The sequence below is a fragment of the Pteropus medius genome, unplaced genomic scaffold, assembly GCF_902729225.1.
Source record: "Pteropus medius unplaced genomic scaffold, Ma_sr-lr_union100, whole genome shotgun sequence".
NCBI classification, from domain to species: Eukaryota; Metazoa; Chordata; class Mammalia; order Chiroptera; family Pteropodidae; genus Pteropus; species Pteropus medius.
This window is the reverse complement of record NW_024342466.1, coordinates 1,458,352-1,476,368: the sequence shown is the minus strand read 5'-3', so window position 1 is coordinate 1,476,368 and position 18,017 is coordinate 1,458,352. Positions and strand designations below refer to the sequence as shown.

The window sequence follows — 18,017 nt, the reverse complement described above, 5'->3', positions numbered from 1 at the left end:
TTTTGAGCGGACACGTGTTGTCATTTCTCTTGGGTACGCACCTAGGCTAGGGTGGAATGGACAGGTCACAAGGTAACTCTAGGTTCGAGTTTTTTGAGGAGCTGTCAGGGTATTTTCCAAAGTGACTGCCATTTAAGTCTCCCTGGCAGCATGCGAGCGCTCCGATCCCCCACACCCGCCCCACTGGCCACTGTCCCTTATGATGGCCGTCGCGGGGGGTGTGGGGCAGTACCTCACTGTGGGTTTGACCTGCATTTCCCTAGGAAGTAGCGATGTCTGACGTACGTTCGTGTGCTCATTGGCTATCTGTATGTCTCCTTTAGGGAAACGTTGATTCACGTTCTTTGCACATTTTAAAATTGAGTTATTTGTCTTCTGCTGCTGAATAGTACACATTCCTTATACATTATGGATGCCAGGCTCTTACTAGATATATGGTTTTCAAGTATTTTTGCTCATTCTGCGCCTTTTGACTTTCTCGATATTGTCCTTGAAAGCACCACATTTTTAAATTTTGATGAAGTATAACTGATCGAGGTCTTCTGCTGCTTGTGCTTCAGGTATCAAAGATGTGCCTGTTTGCTTCTAAAAGTTTTACAGCTTGTTTTACGCTCGGGTCTCGGACTGCTTTGGCGTTGATTTCTGTACGTGACGTGAGGGAGAGGTCCGACCGCCTCCTTTCGCATGGGCACACCCCGCTGTGCCAGCACCGCTCGCTGAGACGACCATTCTTCCCTCGTCGGGTTGTCTGCGCATCGCTGTTGGAAATCAATTCATCGCGGACGTACGGGCTTATTTACTTCATCTGATCTATATGTCTATTCTCACGCCAGTATCGCGCGATCTTGAATTATTGTCGTTTTGCAGTAAGTTTTGAAATCGGGATGTATGAGTCCTCTAACTTTGCTATTCTTTTTCAAGATTGTTTTGCCTGTCTGAGGGGGGTCTCTCGAATTTCCATATGAAGTGTAGAATTGGCTTGTCCAGTTCTGTACAAAAAAAAAAGCGTTTGTGATTCCGCCAGGGGTTGTGTTGACTCCGCACATCGGTTTGGGAAGGGCTGCTGTCTTAACCACATTCAGGCTCCCGATCCACGAACACAGACGTCTTGCCAATTTAAGTCTCCTTCACTTTCTTTCAGCGACGCTCCGTAGTCTTCGATACATATGTTACATTTATTCCTAAGCATATTTTTCTTTCTGATGCCGCTGCAATTGAAATGGTGTCCTTATTTTTATTTCGAGGTCCACTGTCAGCGTGCAGAAGCACAGCTGAGTTCTGTGGATTGATCTCGTTTCCTTCATCTTCCTGAACTCATTGAATCAGCTCTGATCGTTCAGTGTGGATTCCTTCAGGTTTTCTATACACAAAAGCACGTCATCTGCAAATATAGGTGGTGACAGAGACTCCCCTGGACTCGTTTCTGACCTCACGGGCAGATGCTTTCAGTGCTTTACCGTGAACGACGGTGTCGGCTCTGGGTTTTTCACAGACAGCCTTCATCGGGCTGAGGAAGTTCCCCCTAGTTGCAGTTTGCCGAGAGTTTGCATCGTGTAAGGGCACTGAAATCTGTCAACTGTATTTTCTGCATCTCTTTGAGATGATCACGTAGCCTTGTCATTTGTTCTATTAGTGTGTTGTATGGCATCGACTGATTCTCGTGTATTGAGCCGACCTTGCATTCCTGGGGGAAAACGACACTGGATCAGAGTGTACCATCATCTTGCACTGGGGCCAGATGCCGCGACACTCTCTGTGGGTGGCAGCCCTCGCTGGGACGGTACACCGGAGATGTCAGGTAAAAAGCGAGGACGCGCACCTTGGTCTCGAGAAATGAAAAATAAAGTTCAGGGACCTGAGCTCAGACAGGGAGGGGGACTCCGGGCAGGGTTGTGGACATTTGTTTATACTGCTCGCTGTAGACCAGTGCTCCCCGAACTTTAATGTGCGTAAGAATCACCCAGAGAATTCTAACACATTGCTGGGCCCCACCCCAGGGATCCTGATTGGGTGGGCCTGGGGTGAGGCCCCGGAATGTGCATTTCTAGGTGATGCTGAAATAAATAAACCCCTCTACAGACACAAAGCAAAATAAATACGGACCGCAGCTCCTACTTAGCAGACTCTCTCCAGCACCCAAAGGACTGCTTCTCTCTCTCACTGCCAGCAGGAAAGACCAGGGACAAAGCTGGGCAAGTTTTCCAGGTAAAAAGGATCCCAGGAAACGTCATAAATATTGTTTTCTTTTAGTATTAAATCTACACGATCCAGTGGGTGGACATGATAGCTCGTCTCACCTCACAAAAGAAAACGTTCTGGTTGTTAAAAAAATTAAAATTGCAGAAGATGCCGGCCACGCACCTGCACTGGAGACCCTCTAGCCCATTCCACATTTCGTCTCGCAGGTAACACACACGACCGTCAGGCTGTCTAAAGTACGAGCTGAGCGTTTCCAGCAGTCAGCGGGGTCAGGGACACGCACAGAGGGAGGCTCGGGTGGGAGGATGTGGTCCCGGGAAGGGCTGGGGTTCGAGCCCCCGGCCCATACTGGCCGAGCTGGGTATCCAGAGGTCTTGGCGCTATTTTCCACAGAAGCTCGTAGGATCAGCATCAACTACAGAGAATTAAGACTTGGGAATCATGACTGTGTGACCTAAAAAAGTCAGATTCGCCTCACGAAAGCAGACTAAATGGATGATGCTTTATTCTTCTTCTTAAAGTTACCGTGAGTGAGGTTATCAGATTTTATAAGCTGAAAGATGATGTAGTTATGCTATTATACATAGTATGCTTACATCCATTACATACGTATATATATACGTACATAGAAACGTGTGTGTGTGTGTGTGTGTTGCTGCGTCTGACCGTCGGAAGCGGACATGCGATGCTGAGCGGGATGAGGACCAGAGAGGGACCAGGATGGGTTTCAGGAGTCGGGTCCTGGGTTCGGGCGACTCGCCCTACAGTCCCGCTGGACCCTGGACAAGTGACCGAAGGACCTTAACTTCACAATCTTCACACCTAGAAAGCGGGGCTCGTGGCCGGTCAGAGGTCGGCCCCGTGCTCAGGAGAGGCACAGGGCGCGCCGGGAAGGCCGCACGCAGGCTGGTTCCTCTGACTCCTTCGTTACTGGGAAGAGGAAAGGGAACGGGTCCTCGGAGGAGAGTTTCTGCTGCAGAACGATCGAGACGGCACTGAGAGGACGGACCCCTGCACGTGCCCTGCTGCTGGAGGGACGCAACGGGGCGGCCGGTCAGAGCGTTCACGGGCCCGCGTGCAGGGCGCCTCCCGAGCGCCGGCGGGTTCATGCACACTGACTTCCCTCGCAGACGCTCACGGACGGACGGAGCCCCGCACGTGGCCGGGGCACCGGAAGCCAGCTGATGCCTCGCGCTTCCACCGACCGGATAATAGAAATTCTTAAAAATAAAAAAAAAACAAACCAAAAACTCCTTAATTGTCTCCATTTCAGAGAGTAAACGCTAGGGATTTTCAGCCCGTGACAGCCCTCCCGGTCACAGAGCTGGCTCCCAGCTCACATTTGGTCTCCTGCAGGATCAAACGAGCCGCCGGGCCCTGTGAGGCCCTAACGAGCCGAGAGCGGATCTGTCCATCTGGCTCCGAGGCAAAGGGCAGGGGCCGTTATCCTTTCGAAAGCTACCCTGTTTTGCTCACCTTTATGGAGACCCTTCTTAAATTCGCCTTTCTCATAACTAGAGCTAGTCCACCCCAGAGCTGCATCGCAGAGCGTGTGCGGGCCGAGCGCGGGCCCCCACCGAGCCCCCGGCCGCGGCGGCCGGGGTGAGTCTCCGCATCTGCCATCGGCCGCGATCCAGAGGTATGATTTTTGAGGCAGCGTCAACGCGCTTGGATCCCTCATTTGTACATTTCCCTAACTGCCTGAGTATTCACGGTGGAACATTCTGATCTGGGCGCAGAGCCCCGCTAGGCGCGAGCGGATTTAGCGACGTGCTAACGAGGGCCACCCAGTCAAGAGTGGTCGCTGGGTGCGTCACGGCGCTCGGAGAGATCCCAGGCTGGCCTGCCACGGGAAGTTGCTAGAATACCTTGAGTGAGCCCCGAGGTCCCCACGCAGCGGCTGCATTCGCTGAGCTGCGGGGGTCTGAACTTCATCGGCGGGAAATGTCACCGCCGCACGCAGAGGGTGCCTGCAAACCCCCGGCTGCTCGGAGTCTGCCTCTGGCGCCCCTTGCTCAGGACACCGTCCCTGCCCGGCCAGGAGGCCAGGAGGCTGGGCCGCTCTGCGGGCGAGGGCCAAGGCATGGCCGCTGACAGGCACGCCGCGATGACAGAAATTCACTCTGAGTTGCAATTAGTGGCACTGTCATTTTCGGGGGCTCCTGCCAATTAATTAAGCCTGTCAAACAGGAAAACCACGGCGCTCACATGATAATTTATATTGGAAGAGACGAGCCTCACGGAGCAGCACAGCGGCTTCCTCCGCAAACGGAATTCTCCCTCAGAGCCCCGAAATAAATACGGGAAAATAATAAAACAAAACAACGGACAGCGTGTGTGGGGGGTGGGCCCGCCCAGGGAAGAAGAAAGTTACGCTGTCCTTGTGTGTGCCGGTCGCAGGCACAGAAGACAGACAGGCTGATTAAAACCCCCGGCGAGCCCCCAGCTCCCCGAACCCTCTGCGCCTGTCCGGAATGACAGAATCAGAGGAGTTTATTCGTACCATTAAGCCCCAGAGAACTTAATTGAAAGAGGAGCACAGCCCGGACCTTGACACGCGGGAGGTCACGGTAATTGCTGCTGGACACATTTAACATTAAGATAATCAGGCCATTAATTACCCTTTGGATCATTAAATCAGCCAGTTGCAAAATGAAATTTCTGCCTCTATTACTCACTTGAGAGACCACAGGGGTGGCCTTTAATTTATCAGTGAGCTTGAGCTACAAAGGCTGGGGCCGGGGAAGGGCAGGCGGGGAGGGGGGCACGCGGCGGCGGTGCGGGGGCAGGGCGTCCGTCGGCCGTGCTCGGTGATCGTGGCAAATTAACTAGGTAAGATAACCTCCGCTTCCAAAGGCAGAAGCTGGGGGTATGTAAATAACTGAGCGCAGACAGGGAGATGAGAGTCTGCACGCCACTTAGCAGGATAATAAAGGAAATCATCCTTGATTATCAGTGCTAATTTGGACACTGCCGGTAGCTTGTTATGCGTGTTCTGAGTAGCATTTAATTAATTCAATTGCTTGTTAATGAGAGAAGTGACATGTGGGGAGCAGATGCCACCCGACCGCAGATGGGTTCTGGTCATCACTGCGAAGTCCTCTTTTTTTATTTTTTTCCCCCTATTTCTCCCCCTGCCCATTTTCTTTTCTTTTCTTTCTTTCTTTCTTTCTTTTTTTTTTTTAAAGAAAGAAAATAGGAAAAGGTTTCAAGCATAGAGGAACACTCAAAAGAGACAAAACATTGACCTCGGCGGGCCAAGAACTGTTGAAAAATAATAAGATGAGACAATCCCGGGGCTGCGGGCACTGGTGTCCCCGAGGCCCCATTTGGAATAGGACATCTCCATGCCAGAAATTTGAGCCCGAGATTACTATATTGTGATCTTATGATCAAACCTACCGAGACAAAGACGTGGCCAAGTGGTACTGCTTTTAATATCTCAGAGTTAGCGGTGGGGATCCAATTATTTTCAGTTTGGATACATTTTCCCTTTATCAATATCTCCATGTGCATAAATAAGATGAAAGCGGCGTTCTGGAATCAAAGAGAAGCGGACCCCGGGTCACTGGGCGGGCCGTTCCGGCGACAAGTGCGTGGCCACACTCTCCCACGCAGACTCCCGACGTCCGGCTACGAGTCTTCCTCCCGAAGTGCTGTCCTTTTATAAGTTCAGACAAGAGGGGAGTTGAGGTGCGCAGGTGAACTGGCGAATAATGGGGGAAAAAGAGAGAGAGAGAGAGAGAGAGAGAGAGAGGATGCTAATCGAGGGAAAGGAGTGAACGCAGAACCAGCTGCCTCCAGGCGGAACGGGAGGCGGATGCGACGTCGGCTGGGCTCGCGGCCTCCCTCACGGGCTCTTCGCGGACGTGAGAACAGCATTCTCCTCCTCTGGGATCCTGCACCACCACGGACAGGCGACAGCAGCCGGTCCCCGCAGACCTGCACGGCCGGGCGCCCCAACGCCGAGACACGAAGCTGGGAGACGAAGGGAGGGAAGCTGCCGGGGGGCACGTGGCACCCGAGGGCTCTGCTCGGTCCTGGCAGGAAGTGATCCCCACGGCAGTCGATCCTGAAGGCTTGCGAGTGAACGGGGGTAACGCCCGCACGGGTACGCAGCCCGCAGGCCGCTGGGCACCACGGCGTGGCCGACGGTGGGGCGAGCTCACCGGTTTGCCGATGTGGCTCTGCCGTCTACTGCGCTTGTCCAAGTCCCAACCTCGCTGAGATGCACGAGGGATCCCGAGGTGGCGAGAGCACCGGACGGGTGGACGCTGAGCCGCCGCGAGTTCGCTCGTTCACGTGTCCCCTCGATCAGCGGGCGCGTGACTGTTTTACGCTCTCCACCTCTGAGCTTCTTCTTTCATTTGAAAGGGTCACTGAGGAGCTTGGTGACGTCTCTCTAAGGTCATAACCTGTGTCCTCACAGTGGACACAGAGCCCCGCCTGGTGGCTCCAGGCCCACATGTGTACGATGACAAACTACACGGTGCCGTGCACAGACTCACAGGCTGAGTATCCCGGAGTCCTGGCTCTAGAGACCACAAAGTGCCCCTCTAAACCCCGAAAACCTAGTTAACTCTGTCGCGTTATGACCCTACGTCAGCATCCCCGTTTAAAATCAATATTTTAAGTGTGAGCTTAAATGGTATCAATAGCAATTAGAGAGCGGCATTCTGATTTCAGCCCAGATGTAGTTAATTGTTACGGCATCGACCTCCTGCCCACGTTCCCTTCTCCAAATTAAACCGCCATCACGGCGGGGGACGAAGGCCACCCTCTTCCCTTCTGTGACGATAAATTTAATATCGAATGCACTGGAAAAAATAGCAGTTGTTGCAGAATCCACCCGAAAAGATTTTTTTCCTTCTTCCTGGGAGTAATTAAAAGATGCTCTTCCTGACTAACGATTGCCGGGTTAGGAATGGGAAGTCAATACGCGGCGCCGTCGTCAGCTTCGATGGATCACAACGCTGTCCAAAGTCTGAACCGCCGGGCGGCTCTCGGGGTGGCTGAGACCCGGCAACCAATTACGGGTCGGGGTGCGGGCACGGCCGCAGAAGGCCGCCGGCTGGTCGGAGGCGCCTGTCCCATCGCGCGCACAGGTCTGGGTGACTCCGATGCGGGGTGCTTTTGGGGGGCCGACCAGTCGCTCCTTTGGAGAAGAATCTGCTTTATTCCACATTCCCATGTTCGTGAATCAATCAATCTCTCTGTGTGTGCGTGTGTGTGTTTGGGGGCTGGAACATCACATTTCTAATTATATTCCACTGTCAGAATGAATCTTCTGAAAAAGATGGAATGGACCGAAGCTTCTCGGGAAAACAGCTGGGCCCTTTTTCAAAGACTCCGGCTGCATATATTGCACTTGGCTCTTCCTTGGATAGAGATAAAAATTTATTGAAATATTTCTTCTTAGTTTCACCTTAGGGCCACATTAAAAGACCCCTCCAGCTGTTTCTGCTAGCAATCACAGGTTTGGCAGAGAGATGCCGAGGGGTGGGTGGGGGGCGGGTCTTTCCTTCCTGTCTTGGGGAGGCAGGATCCTGACCAGGTATCGAGTCTCACATCCCAGACTGACGTCGAAATTCAGGCCCAAATCTTGAGCTTTTCATCTCTATTTGAAGCAACCGCAGGAGGTAGGGAAGGTGGCGGGTGTGTGAGTTACTGCATGGTTATACTACGATGTAATAACAACTATGTTATTATTGGTTCTCATTTCTACAGTGTATCTAAGGCTGGCACATGTTCCACTAGGACCACAGCCCTCCATGGCCTCCTCGCCTCGTCTCCATCCCTCCTGGCGACACCGCTGGCTGCCATTAGTGCTGTTGGGAATAGACGGACCTTTCCTGAACCCGGACTGGCCCCGACGGCTCACTGTCCATCCACCCCCTGTTGCTATTGCTCCATCACCCCCGGCTCGAAGGCTCGCCCTGGCCCTGGCTCTGCCCCACATCCACATTTCCCACTTACCCGAGGGTCTGGCCCCATGGGTGACCGCCTCGAGATTTCCAGACTCGCCCCCGAGGCATCACACTCCTGTGTTTGCCGAGGCCACTCCCCTCCTCCAGGGTAAAAGCCCCTACACCCTTAGGCCTGGAAATCACCCCATATTTTAAAGCTCAGATGTCGCTTCTCCAGTGAAATGTCCCTGGAGCACGGCGGCTGCACGCACCCCCCCATTCTGTGGATTCTGCCCAGTTCCGGCGCCCTGAGCTGGCCCTGGGGACGGCCGCCACGCACTGCAGAGCCACAACCGACATTTACCGCTTCTCTATGAGACGGCGCTCAGTAAATATGTGTTGAGTTTAATTAAAAACAAAAACAAAACTCCCTGGGAGAATTATAAAAGGCAAAAAAAAGAACCGTTCGACTCTCATATGTGTTTCTTTCTTAGACACGGACAGATTTCAGGGATCCCAGAGTCACCCCGGAAACACCAGGTGACCTGCCCCCACCCCCACCACCTTTGAGAGGAAAAGCAGCCCACGGCGCCTCGGGGAAGGACACATGACCAAAGGACAGGGGGTGCTTAACGGCGGTCGCTCGACTCGTGAGAAAGGAAGGCCCCGAAACGTCTCTGAAACACACAGGCGTGAGGTGCACGGCCCTACGTGGGACAGAATGGCGCACGCGCACGCGCCTGGCCACCACATGGGAACACAACTGCACACACCTGTGCACACGGTCGTCGCTTGTGACTGGGATGACATTAATATAGTCACCGGTAAAAAACTTAACCCACATCCTTCGGGAAGAAAACCAGTAAAATGCACCTAAGCCATCAAAAAGAAATTAATCCACATCTTTGTTTCCGATCATTCTAAAGGCGCCGAATTCTGACAGATGGAAAAACAAACCTTCGAATTCATGATGTTAGCAACAGTATATACATTCCTTTTACACAAAAACGGTAAAATGCATGAAGTTAATTTTCCAACTTTTTTAAACCGCTGTTTTCTGCACTCACATGCAATCCAATTCCCACTTGTTTTTCGTTTTCAGACCCAAATATCCTTCAAAGAAACTATGTCTATGAAAAACTGGAGAGGAAAACAAGAATTAACCTTTTAAGAATGTTGTGAGTGGACGACCCAGCTGATTTCTGTGTGCTAAATCAAGACAAATAATTTTTTTCAAGCGCGTCGGTTCTTTGGCTTGTAAGAAAGTTGTCCGTGTTCACGTCGCATGCCACAGCTCGTACACAAAGCCCCGCCCAGCACACCTCTGCCATCGCAGACGAGCTCACGCTGGGCCCCCCGCCCCGAAGAGAAGCAGGGCAGACGACACAGCAGCTCCGTCCTCCGCAGTGAACCGGAGGTGGCACCAGGGATTCGTTTTTTCCAGCGCTGATGAAGCGGTCCACCCACTGCCCGCACGCGACCAGCACGCGGCGGGAGGAACCCATCTCTGGTCCCTCCTGTGTGCCCGACCGGAGCCCGCCCCCTGGACTGTCCTGCAGTCTGATCTCCAGCAGAGCAAACCAGAGAAGTTCAAACGGCGCTAATGTCTGGGGAGTGAACGCCGCAAGCGAACCCCACACCCTGCTTCGGATGTGGGGTGTGGGATGTGCACCCGCGGGAGCCTCTTCCTCAAAACCCACGGAGATGAATGGTCCTTTCCGCCACTACGAAGCAGGCGTCCTCGAAGACATGCCATTTCATCACCTCTTAGGTGCATTAAATATGCATGCGTACTCAAAAACGGTTTATAATAGCTGTAAATGAAAAATGAGAGACTAAACGGCCTCAAAATAAATGCGTTTTTTACACTGGGTAACAATTAACGTTAATGAGGAGTCACCATACATGACACCCTACTTGGTTGATTAAAAGTGTTAGAAATATATTTTAGAAAATTAAATTTATTTTGTTAGCATAAACTGTGTGTGTGCCTGAACCGACGGAGTAGATGCTCATCAAAGATGTAGGAAAAACAAAATTAAAGAATCAGAAGTTATAAATGGTGCTAACGGCACGGCTTACTCCTATCAGAAATGGATTAATTAACGTGACATATTTATAAGGTTAGAAGCTCAATGCATTTCTAAGAGGGGGAGCAGAGTCCCCAAGGTGTAAAAATAAACAGAAAAAATTGAGGAGTCTGAGTAGTCCACGTCTGTCGAAGACCCATTTTAAATACAGACCTTCCTGTGCTGTTCTGACCAGTGTTGCTGCAGGTCGGCAGGGCAGGTGCACCGGTGGCTGTCACCAAGGTCATTTCCGGTTGTCTAACTGTTGGCAAGACTCCCCGGAGACACAGCCCTTCCCACAGTCCTACCTTGTGGAGTCCACTGAGGGCTTCGTCCGCCCCTGGCTGTTCTCTTCCCAGACGCTGTTGGCCAGCTCGTTCCCAATGGATGACATCACCTTGATCAGCTCGATCGGCCAGTCGTCCAGGTCCAGAGATCGGACTCGGGAGAGGTGGGTGCCGAGGTTCCGGTGGATCCCTGAGCACTCGATACACATGAGGGCCCCTAAGTTCAAACTGGCCCAGTTAGGATCTGTGGGGAGAGGAAGAGGGTGCCACACGTGATCAGACCGTCCCCACTCACTCCACTGCCCGTAGGGTGTCAGCGACGGAGCAGCCCGTCGGTCGGAGCTCACGGTCAGAGTCCCCTCTGGAATCTCACAGGTTGTAATCACGTCCCAGCCAGTACATGGTGCTGTTTTAGGTGTCTCAAAAGACTGGACTGTCGACGGCTACTTTTAAATATCTGGCTTCGGCCAAAGCCTTGGGATCTTGGAATTTCCCACACAATAAGATTCATTTCCCGACACTTCGACAGCAGCCTTCTCCCCCGAGAGGACAGACGCGCCACGACAACACACACCATCCACTGTGGATGGCGGCCCCTGCTGGCGGGTGTGGCGAGGGCCAGCTGGGTCATTCCCAAAGATATACTGCCCCTCACACCTGCTTCTGCAACCACAGGCACGTCCACGTTCTCATCAGTCACATGATGAGCACGTGTGCGAATTCCAAAGCGGAAAGAGAGGCATACCAGGACGAAGAACTGTGGTTTTTGGTGATGCTTTTTCGGGGTAGCCACTGAAGCCACCCCCAATGGCAGCAAGATGGTGGGCAGGGTCCCCAGGTGGGGTCCCTACCCAGTCCCATCGGACCTGACTCGCAGAATGAATGGCAATGTGCCTCTGTGATCCTACGCCAAGGACAAGGAATGAGTTCAGAGATGAGCCTAGGCCCCCCGAGCTGGATCACACACTGTGGGGTGACGTCAGTCGGCTGAGAACGTGAGCCCAAGGCCGGCTTCACACTGGAATCTACGGCTCATCTGCGGAGATGGGGCTGACACTGACAGTCAATGGCTTTCAAGTCATCCAGGGACAACTGATGTTTACTCTAGGGACACCTGAAGAGTCAACAACAACGACAAAAGCCCCCAGGCAACTGACATGCTTATTTCGGGTCATTCCATAGACGGCAGAGGACCAGGAATGGCTGTACGCTGACCCACCGGACACTAGGCAGCCACTAGCGCAATGTCCGATTCGGACCCAGCAAGGTGGTGATGGAGACCTCAGGACGTTCCAGTTGGGAAGAGAAAACAAACGCCCCAAATAATAACAATAAAAATGAACACGGAAACACATACTTAACGCTGAGAGTCGTCGAAGGGTAGTTACAGGCCGCGTGGAGGCTGCGCCCGGGCCTCGCGGGGTGGGAGGGGAGGGGAGGCGTGGCCGACAGCGGGCAGAGGCCCAGCATGCCTCCACCTGGTGTCACCTGTCCCCACGCCCCTTCACAGCCGCCTCCTGCACTGGCCACCTCTGCTTCTGTGCCTCCCACGGGCTGACGACCTGGCCTCCATCCCCACCGTTCCCCTGGCACAGGAGAGCCAGTCACCGGGCAAAAAACCCGAAGGACCCTGTCTGGCCATCATTTTATCCACCTTTTGGCACGCCTCCTGATGACGTCTCCTGATGACGTCTCCTGATGACGCCTCCTGATGACGCCGCCTGACGACACCACCTGATGACACCGCCTCCCGACCTTCCCCGATCTGTCTCCATTCGTCTGGTTGCTCCATCTTCGCTTCTTCCCAACTACCTCCCCCCATCCCCTCAAATCTGCCTCGCACTCAAAAGGGCATCTCTTCTGGACCCTGTGCTCTCCTCCAGCAAATCCTGACTCCAGCCCACAGCTTCCTGCCACCCAGAGGCTACCCTGCGTCCCTCCGCTGTTCCCTCCCCTCGAGACGCCGGAGCGCTGGCATTCTGGAGACACGATGGCAGCATCTCCCCAAGACTCCACTCCTGCAACACCGCCTCGCCAGGCCCCCTCCCCATCGCAGCGCCGGGTGGCGGGGCTCCCACGCATCTGCCAGGACCCCGGAGCCCGCCCCTGGATTCCAACGGCCCCGACCGCCATGCCACAGTCCCCAGCCAGGCCCCGCCCTGCCTCCCACGACCGGCAGAATGCGGGCGCCCAGCCCCAAAGTCTGCAGCCTCGCCCTCCACTTCCCCGCAGTCCACCCTCCGCACGTCAGCCAGGGGTGGACACGGCCGATCTGATCGTGTCACACGCCCCACTCAAAACCCGCCGGCGGCTGCCACTGCCATTCAGAGCTGGTGTGGTGGGAGCGGACGGGGGAAGGAGAAAGGCTAAGGGACAGGCTCACTGTGCCGGGGACAGCGCTGGCCACTATGACAAGATCGGTCAGAGCCGGCAGCGACCTGCCCCACGGCAGGCAGGCAGGCAGTCTGCTGGAAACGCCAGACCCACGTCGGGCGACCCCACCTTCACTTCCAACGACAGGTCCTACAAGGGGGCAAACTCTGAAGGTCTGTGCGACACACGTGGTGTGGGCACCTCCCCGAGTCACGTGAGAATTCCCGGGAGCCCCAGCAAGTACAGGTGCAGAGGGCACGCGGCCCATAGAACTTCCAGCCGAGTTGATGCTGAGCTCCTCGTCCCTCACCACTCCCTCCGGCTGTCACGTCTCCTCCACGCCCCCACAGCTGGGCCATCACTGAGTGCCATGGTCAATACTTCACACAGTGTGCCCACGGCCACTGCGCACATCTGGATCCCTGCGTGGCTCACCTGCCCTGTTGTGAGACTGTCTCGTCAGGTTTCAAAGCCCACTCCCCGCCACGGCATCTCCATGGGCTAGCTATGGACACGGCACCCCAACACCCCCTTGTTAAGACTCAGAGCACTGTCCCCACCCCTCCCCTACAAGCCTCAGCAGCTCCGAGACTCAGCCCTGGTGCCAGAACTGAAGGTGACAGCCATGTGCAGGACACAATCTGATGACTGTGTGCAGACTTCTGTGGCACCAGCGGCACTGAGGGCGGGAGGTGGAGTTACTGTGACCCGTGACTGCCGCGGAGGAGGCCGTGATCCGTGACTGCGGCAGAGGACGCCGTGACCCGTGACTGCCGCGGAGGAGACCGATGGCTGCCAGGTGTGGCCTCCCGTGAGCACCCTGTGGCTGGGGCCTCGCCTCTGCTCCAACAGGTGAGAATAACTTCCTGGCAACGTCAGTGCGTGAGCATCCCCACGGCCATCACCTAGTGACGGGGGGACGCTTCTCTGTGTCCCGGCACTGGCATGGGAGCCCCGCCTCCTTAAAGCTCCGGATTGTCCCCTGCCTCTGGCTGTGGCTTTGGGCCCCTCAGGGTCCAGTGTGGCGATCTCCAGTGGGAGGGCCTGGGCTTGGTTCCTGGGACTGACAGCCCAGGGCGTGGCTGTGCCCTCCCCAGGCGGAGGATGTGGGGGCCGGGATTCCCCAAGTGTCCATGCGTCTGCCACACCTGTGGCAATCGGCCTGCCCTCCGGCCGACCCTTGCTCACACCTGTCTGACCTGCCAGACCCCAAGTGTCCAAGACACAAGTGTGGGGGCACTAGGGACGCCTCCTGGCCATGACACTAGAGGGAGCTGCAGAGGTCCCTACGTATTCCCGCAAGAAACTGCAGATCGGGCTCGGGGGCCAGGAGGGTGCATGAGGGAGACGCGGCAGGACAATTTCCTCAGACGGACGCGTTCACTGTGGGAAGCTGGACGGCCCCGATCACCAAAGAGACGCCGCGTCAAACCCTGGAACGCAGCCTTCTCTCCCCAAACACCCGAGGGAGTCACTGGGCTTTTCGGGACTCCCGCCCCAGACACGATTTCGTTTTGCGACGCGTCACGAAGCTTCTGCACCTCAGAGGATGTTTCTCACTCGACTTCCGAGCTCGTGCACTCTTTCTCGAGGAGACGATGTCACCCCATGAATGGTTCCCCAGTTTCTGCGCATCTGGGGAGCTGTGACGTGCTGCTCTACCGACAGCGCTGTGACGGACACCTCTGAGGCTGGGCCTTGGCCCCCGCCCACCCCCGGCATCGTCCTGGGGGTCACGGCCAGCGGGAGGGGACGTCCACCTGATCGAGACTGTCTCTGTACGCTGCCAATCTGCCCCGTGGAGGCCCTCACAGTGCATCATCCCCGTGTGGGGGGGACACTTCCCAGCACTGTCCCCCACACTGGATATGCTGACTTAAAATAAAAAAGCCTCTGTCACGTGTCGGCTACTCGAGTCCTTCATCTCGGGCCCCATGCAGGCGGAGCACTCGGCGTGACTCCTGCCACCCTCGCCGTCCTGTAACCAGGGACCTATCACCCGAGCTTTGGGCTCTTTGTTTCCTGCCCCCTAACAGATGGGGCCCACGGCAGCAGCGCCTCCTACAGGGCTGCAGGGACCGAGGCGGACGGAGGGACACGGACGGAGGGACGCGGACGGAGGGACGCGGACGGGGAGGCCACTGCGACTCTGGCTCAGTCCGACGGCCCCGCCCCCACTTACTCTGGGTCTGGCAGTCCACGCAGTGGGAGTTCCCGCGGATGTTCCGTATCGACTGCAAGGCCATCGCCTCACTCTGGCTCGTCAGCCGAGACTGGACATACAGGGAGACACAAGTGCAAGACATAAGAGCTCCGAGAGAAACATGTGCCTCGACTCACAGCGCCAGGGCAAAGTCAAACAGATCGGGAGCTAAGACAGGACGAGGGCCACTTCGAACAGCGGCTCCTCTTCCGAGGTCTTTAGGAAAAGGAATAACGGGCGGAGGATGCAACACACACAGTTACACGGTGGGGACACAGCACATGTTAAGATTCACCAGATGAGACTGCGAGACGGGAGAGAAGAGCTCAGCCCGAATCACTTCTGCGTGAACGTGGACGAGGGATGAAACAGGGTAACGTGTTTTTATTGTCGTGCGTGCAGATTAGAGAATGGGAAAGACGTACTCTGCTCGTCTGGGAAGGGGTGGGCTTAATTGGCACTGTTACGATACATGGCAGGAGCCCATGTCCACACCACGCTCCACGATTTGTCTGAAGACTCTCTTGGTTGCTACAGCAACAGGCACTGACCACGTGGGGCAGGGAGGAGTGTGAGTGCAGCTGGGGTGTTTATTCTTAAACCTGAATGTCCCCTCTAGGCAAGTTCAGAAAATACAACGTGAACATCCATAAACTGTGATACGATTCTCACGGTTAAGTCTGATTAACATCCTGACATCTGCTCTTGTAGGCTTTTGCTACACACAGCTGTCTACATGCGAGTTACTTTTTTAAAAAGCCAGCATAGTATCTCTTGTTTTGAAATCTGCCTTTTCTGCCTAATGACACGTTGTCGCCTCTCAATGCCATCGTGTAGTCCCTAACGTCATCATTTTAAATGGCTGCATGATATTCCGCTTGCGACTTGTTTCTGAAATTTATTTTGATGGTTGTTTCCAATTTTTCTGTTGCAAACACTGCTGTAAAGAACATGCTTGTTCCCGAATCTTTGCTTGCATTTGTGATCACTGAGGAAGGAAGGGTGTATTCCGGGAAGCGGAGGTGTCAGGTAGAAGGATACGTAACGGTTTTAAGGTTCACGAGGCATACATTTCATTTACTCTAATGGCTAAAGCCAAAAAATTTCAGAGGATGCTGAGAATAATAAGCTTGATTGCTGTATAAGAATTCTTCGTAAATTGAACCATCTCATGTCAAACTGTTGCACTGAAGCAATTTATTGCTCACTATCTAGTTATCAATGATAACTTATTAATCGCCACTGTCTAATTAGCACAATGCATCATTGGGGTTTTATTCCCTTTGTTTAGATACTCGGAGTATGTTTAGCTACTCAAGTACTCAGAGTATGTGTGTGTGTCTGCATACAAGGACGTGTCTGGCTGTCTCCGTCTACCTGTGTAACTTCTACGGCATGGGTACATACGTATGTCCACACCTGCTACCCACTCTGAATTATCCACAAGCAGCTAACATGCCTTATAGCTCATTCTCGACTGAGTCTGTACTTTCTCTTCGAGCTGTTCCCTGGGGGTGTGACTTTCACACTGTGCATTGTCACCCCTGTGCAGCCAACGCCTGGGTGAACCAGTGTGGGTCTGCCTTCTCAAGGGCTCAGCGAGTTCGCCCAAGGCCAAGTCAGTTGTGGGGGGCCGGGAAAGGCACAGCATTCTCAGGCTGCTGTTTGACTCAGGCCCAGGTGGTGCCGTCTGTTTTCATGGAGCAGGAAGAGTCTGGCCAGGTGTGAGACAGAAAAGGCCGGTGTTCTGCCAGGCCCCCGGAATCCGGCTCACGCAGTGGGCATGGAGCCCGCCCGAGACGCGGTGATTTTGTACAACATTCGGAGATGTGTACACAGGCCCTCGTCGCTCCTGTTCTGAAACTGAACTCCCCATGCTGTGTGGGTGCCACATGTCACCGTTCCCCGCAGGCGAGGGGACCCGGAAGCACTGGCGTTCGCTTTGGGAGCCATGTCGGTGACTCAGTTAGGTAAGGTGCCCAGAAATAAAGGGCAGGGACTCTCCCCACCTTGGGTATAAAACAGCTTTAAAACAGAGAAGCAAATTACGTTATAATAATGGCAGTGGTCTGGTTTACCCTGGTTAAAGAGGGTAATAAAGACACTCCGTCTTTCTGAAGGATAGACTCCCTTCTTAATGACAAAGCTGAACATAAATCATTGGCAGAAATTTCTTCAAACTGTTCCGAATGAAACTGGGGGTCTGTGGGTGATGTCCTTTCTCTCAGTTCCCAGCTGACCATAGTTTGAAAAATCGAAATGCTCTCCAAGACTCTACAATGTCCCAGAAAAGGGGTCAGAAACATCCAAGCATTAAAATAATGAACTTGAAGGAATCCATGATGGCAAAAAGGAAATGGGGAAAAATGACTTTTGTACGAGAAATATCGCTGAGCAGGAAACTAGAAAATGCAGGTTAAAGTTTTTTTTTTTTTCTTGGCTAAATAAATGTAAAATAATTACCTCTAATTATGGAACAACGCACATACTAGACTTTGTCAGTAGAGTTTCGAAAATGGACACTGTATATTCCCTAAACCCTTGCACACTCATCTGTGCACACCTACACTTCCTCTCCCCAATCCTCTGCACGCTCACCTGTGCACACTTACACTTCCTCTACTCCAAGCCCCTGCACACTCACCTGTGACACCTACACTTCCTCTCCAACTGTAACAAGAGTCAGTTCTAACTTGACATGGACTTAAATTTTGTGCACCTATGAAAACAGAACAGTGCGTCTTTTCAATCTGCACCTCTTTTCCTGAGTGTTTTCTGCCTAAAACAAAATTACATGTAGACACACAAGCAACAAGAGTCCAAGAGATTCCATCATCCGCAGTACAAAGGTCAATGCTTCATGTCTGGGATTGGCCGAGAGAGTGCGGATTTAAAATGGGATCTCCTGCCATGCGGACATGGTGGAGCGAGGTGATATTCGATACAAATCAACACAAAGTGTTTACCTTTTCTGTTATTT

General features: G+C 53.7%; 1 protein-coding gene across 9 annotated transcripts in view; it reads right to left on the bottom strand.

The window, feature by feature from the left end:
* LOC120600635 (arf-GAP with GTPase, ANK repeat and PH domain-containing protein 1) overlaps positions 1–18,017 on the bottom strand; it is a 317,727-nt gene that overhangs the window by 36,613 nt on the left and 263,097 nt on the right. For 8 of the 9 annotated variants that reach the window (XR_005652247.1, XM_039860060.1, XM_039860076.1 and 5 more), the window contains 2 exons: positions 15,017–15,107; positions 10,483–10,705 (listed from right to left, as the gene is read on the bottom strand). Coding sequence is in view for 8 of the 9 variants with exons in the window: in XM_039860060.1 (XP_039715994.1) it covers positions 10,483–10,705; positions 15,017–15,107 (314 nt within the window). In the remaining variant the exon portion in view is untranslated. Of the gene's footprint in view, positions 1–1,614; positions 1,685–10,482; positions 10,706–15,016; positions 15,108–18,017 lie in introns of those variants that run through there. The other variant, XM_039860128.1, reaches the window with a different exon arrangement.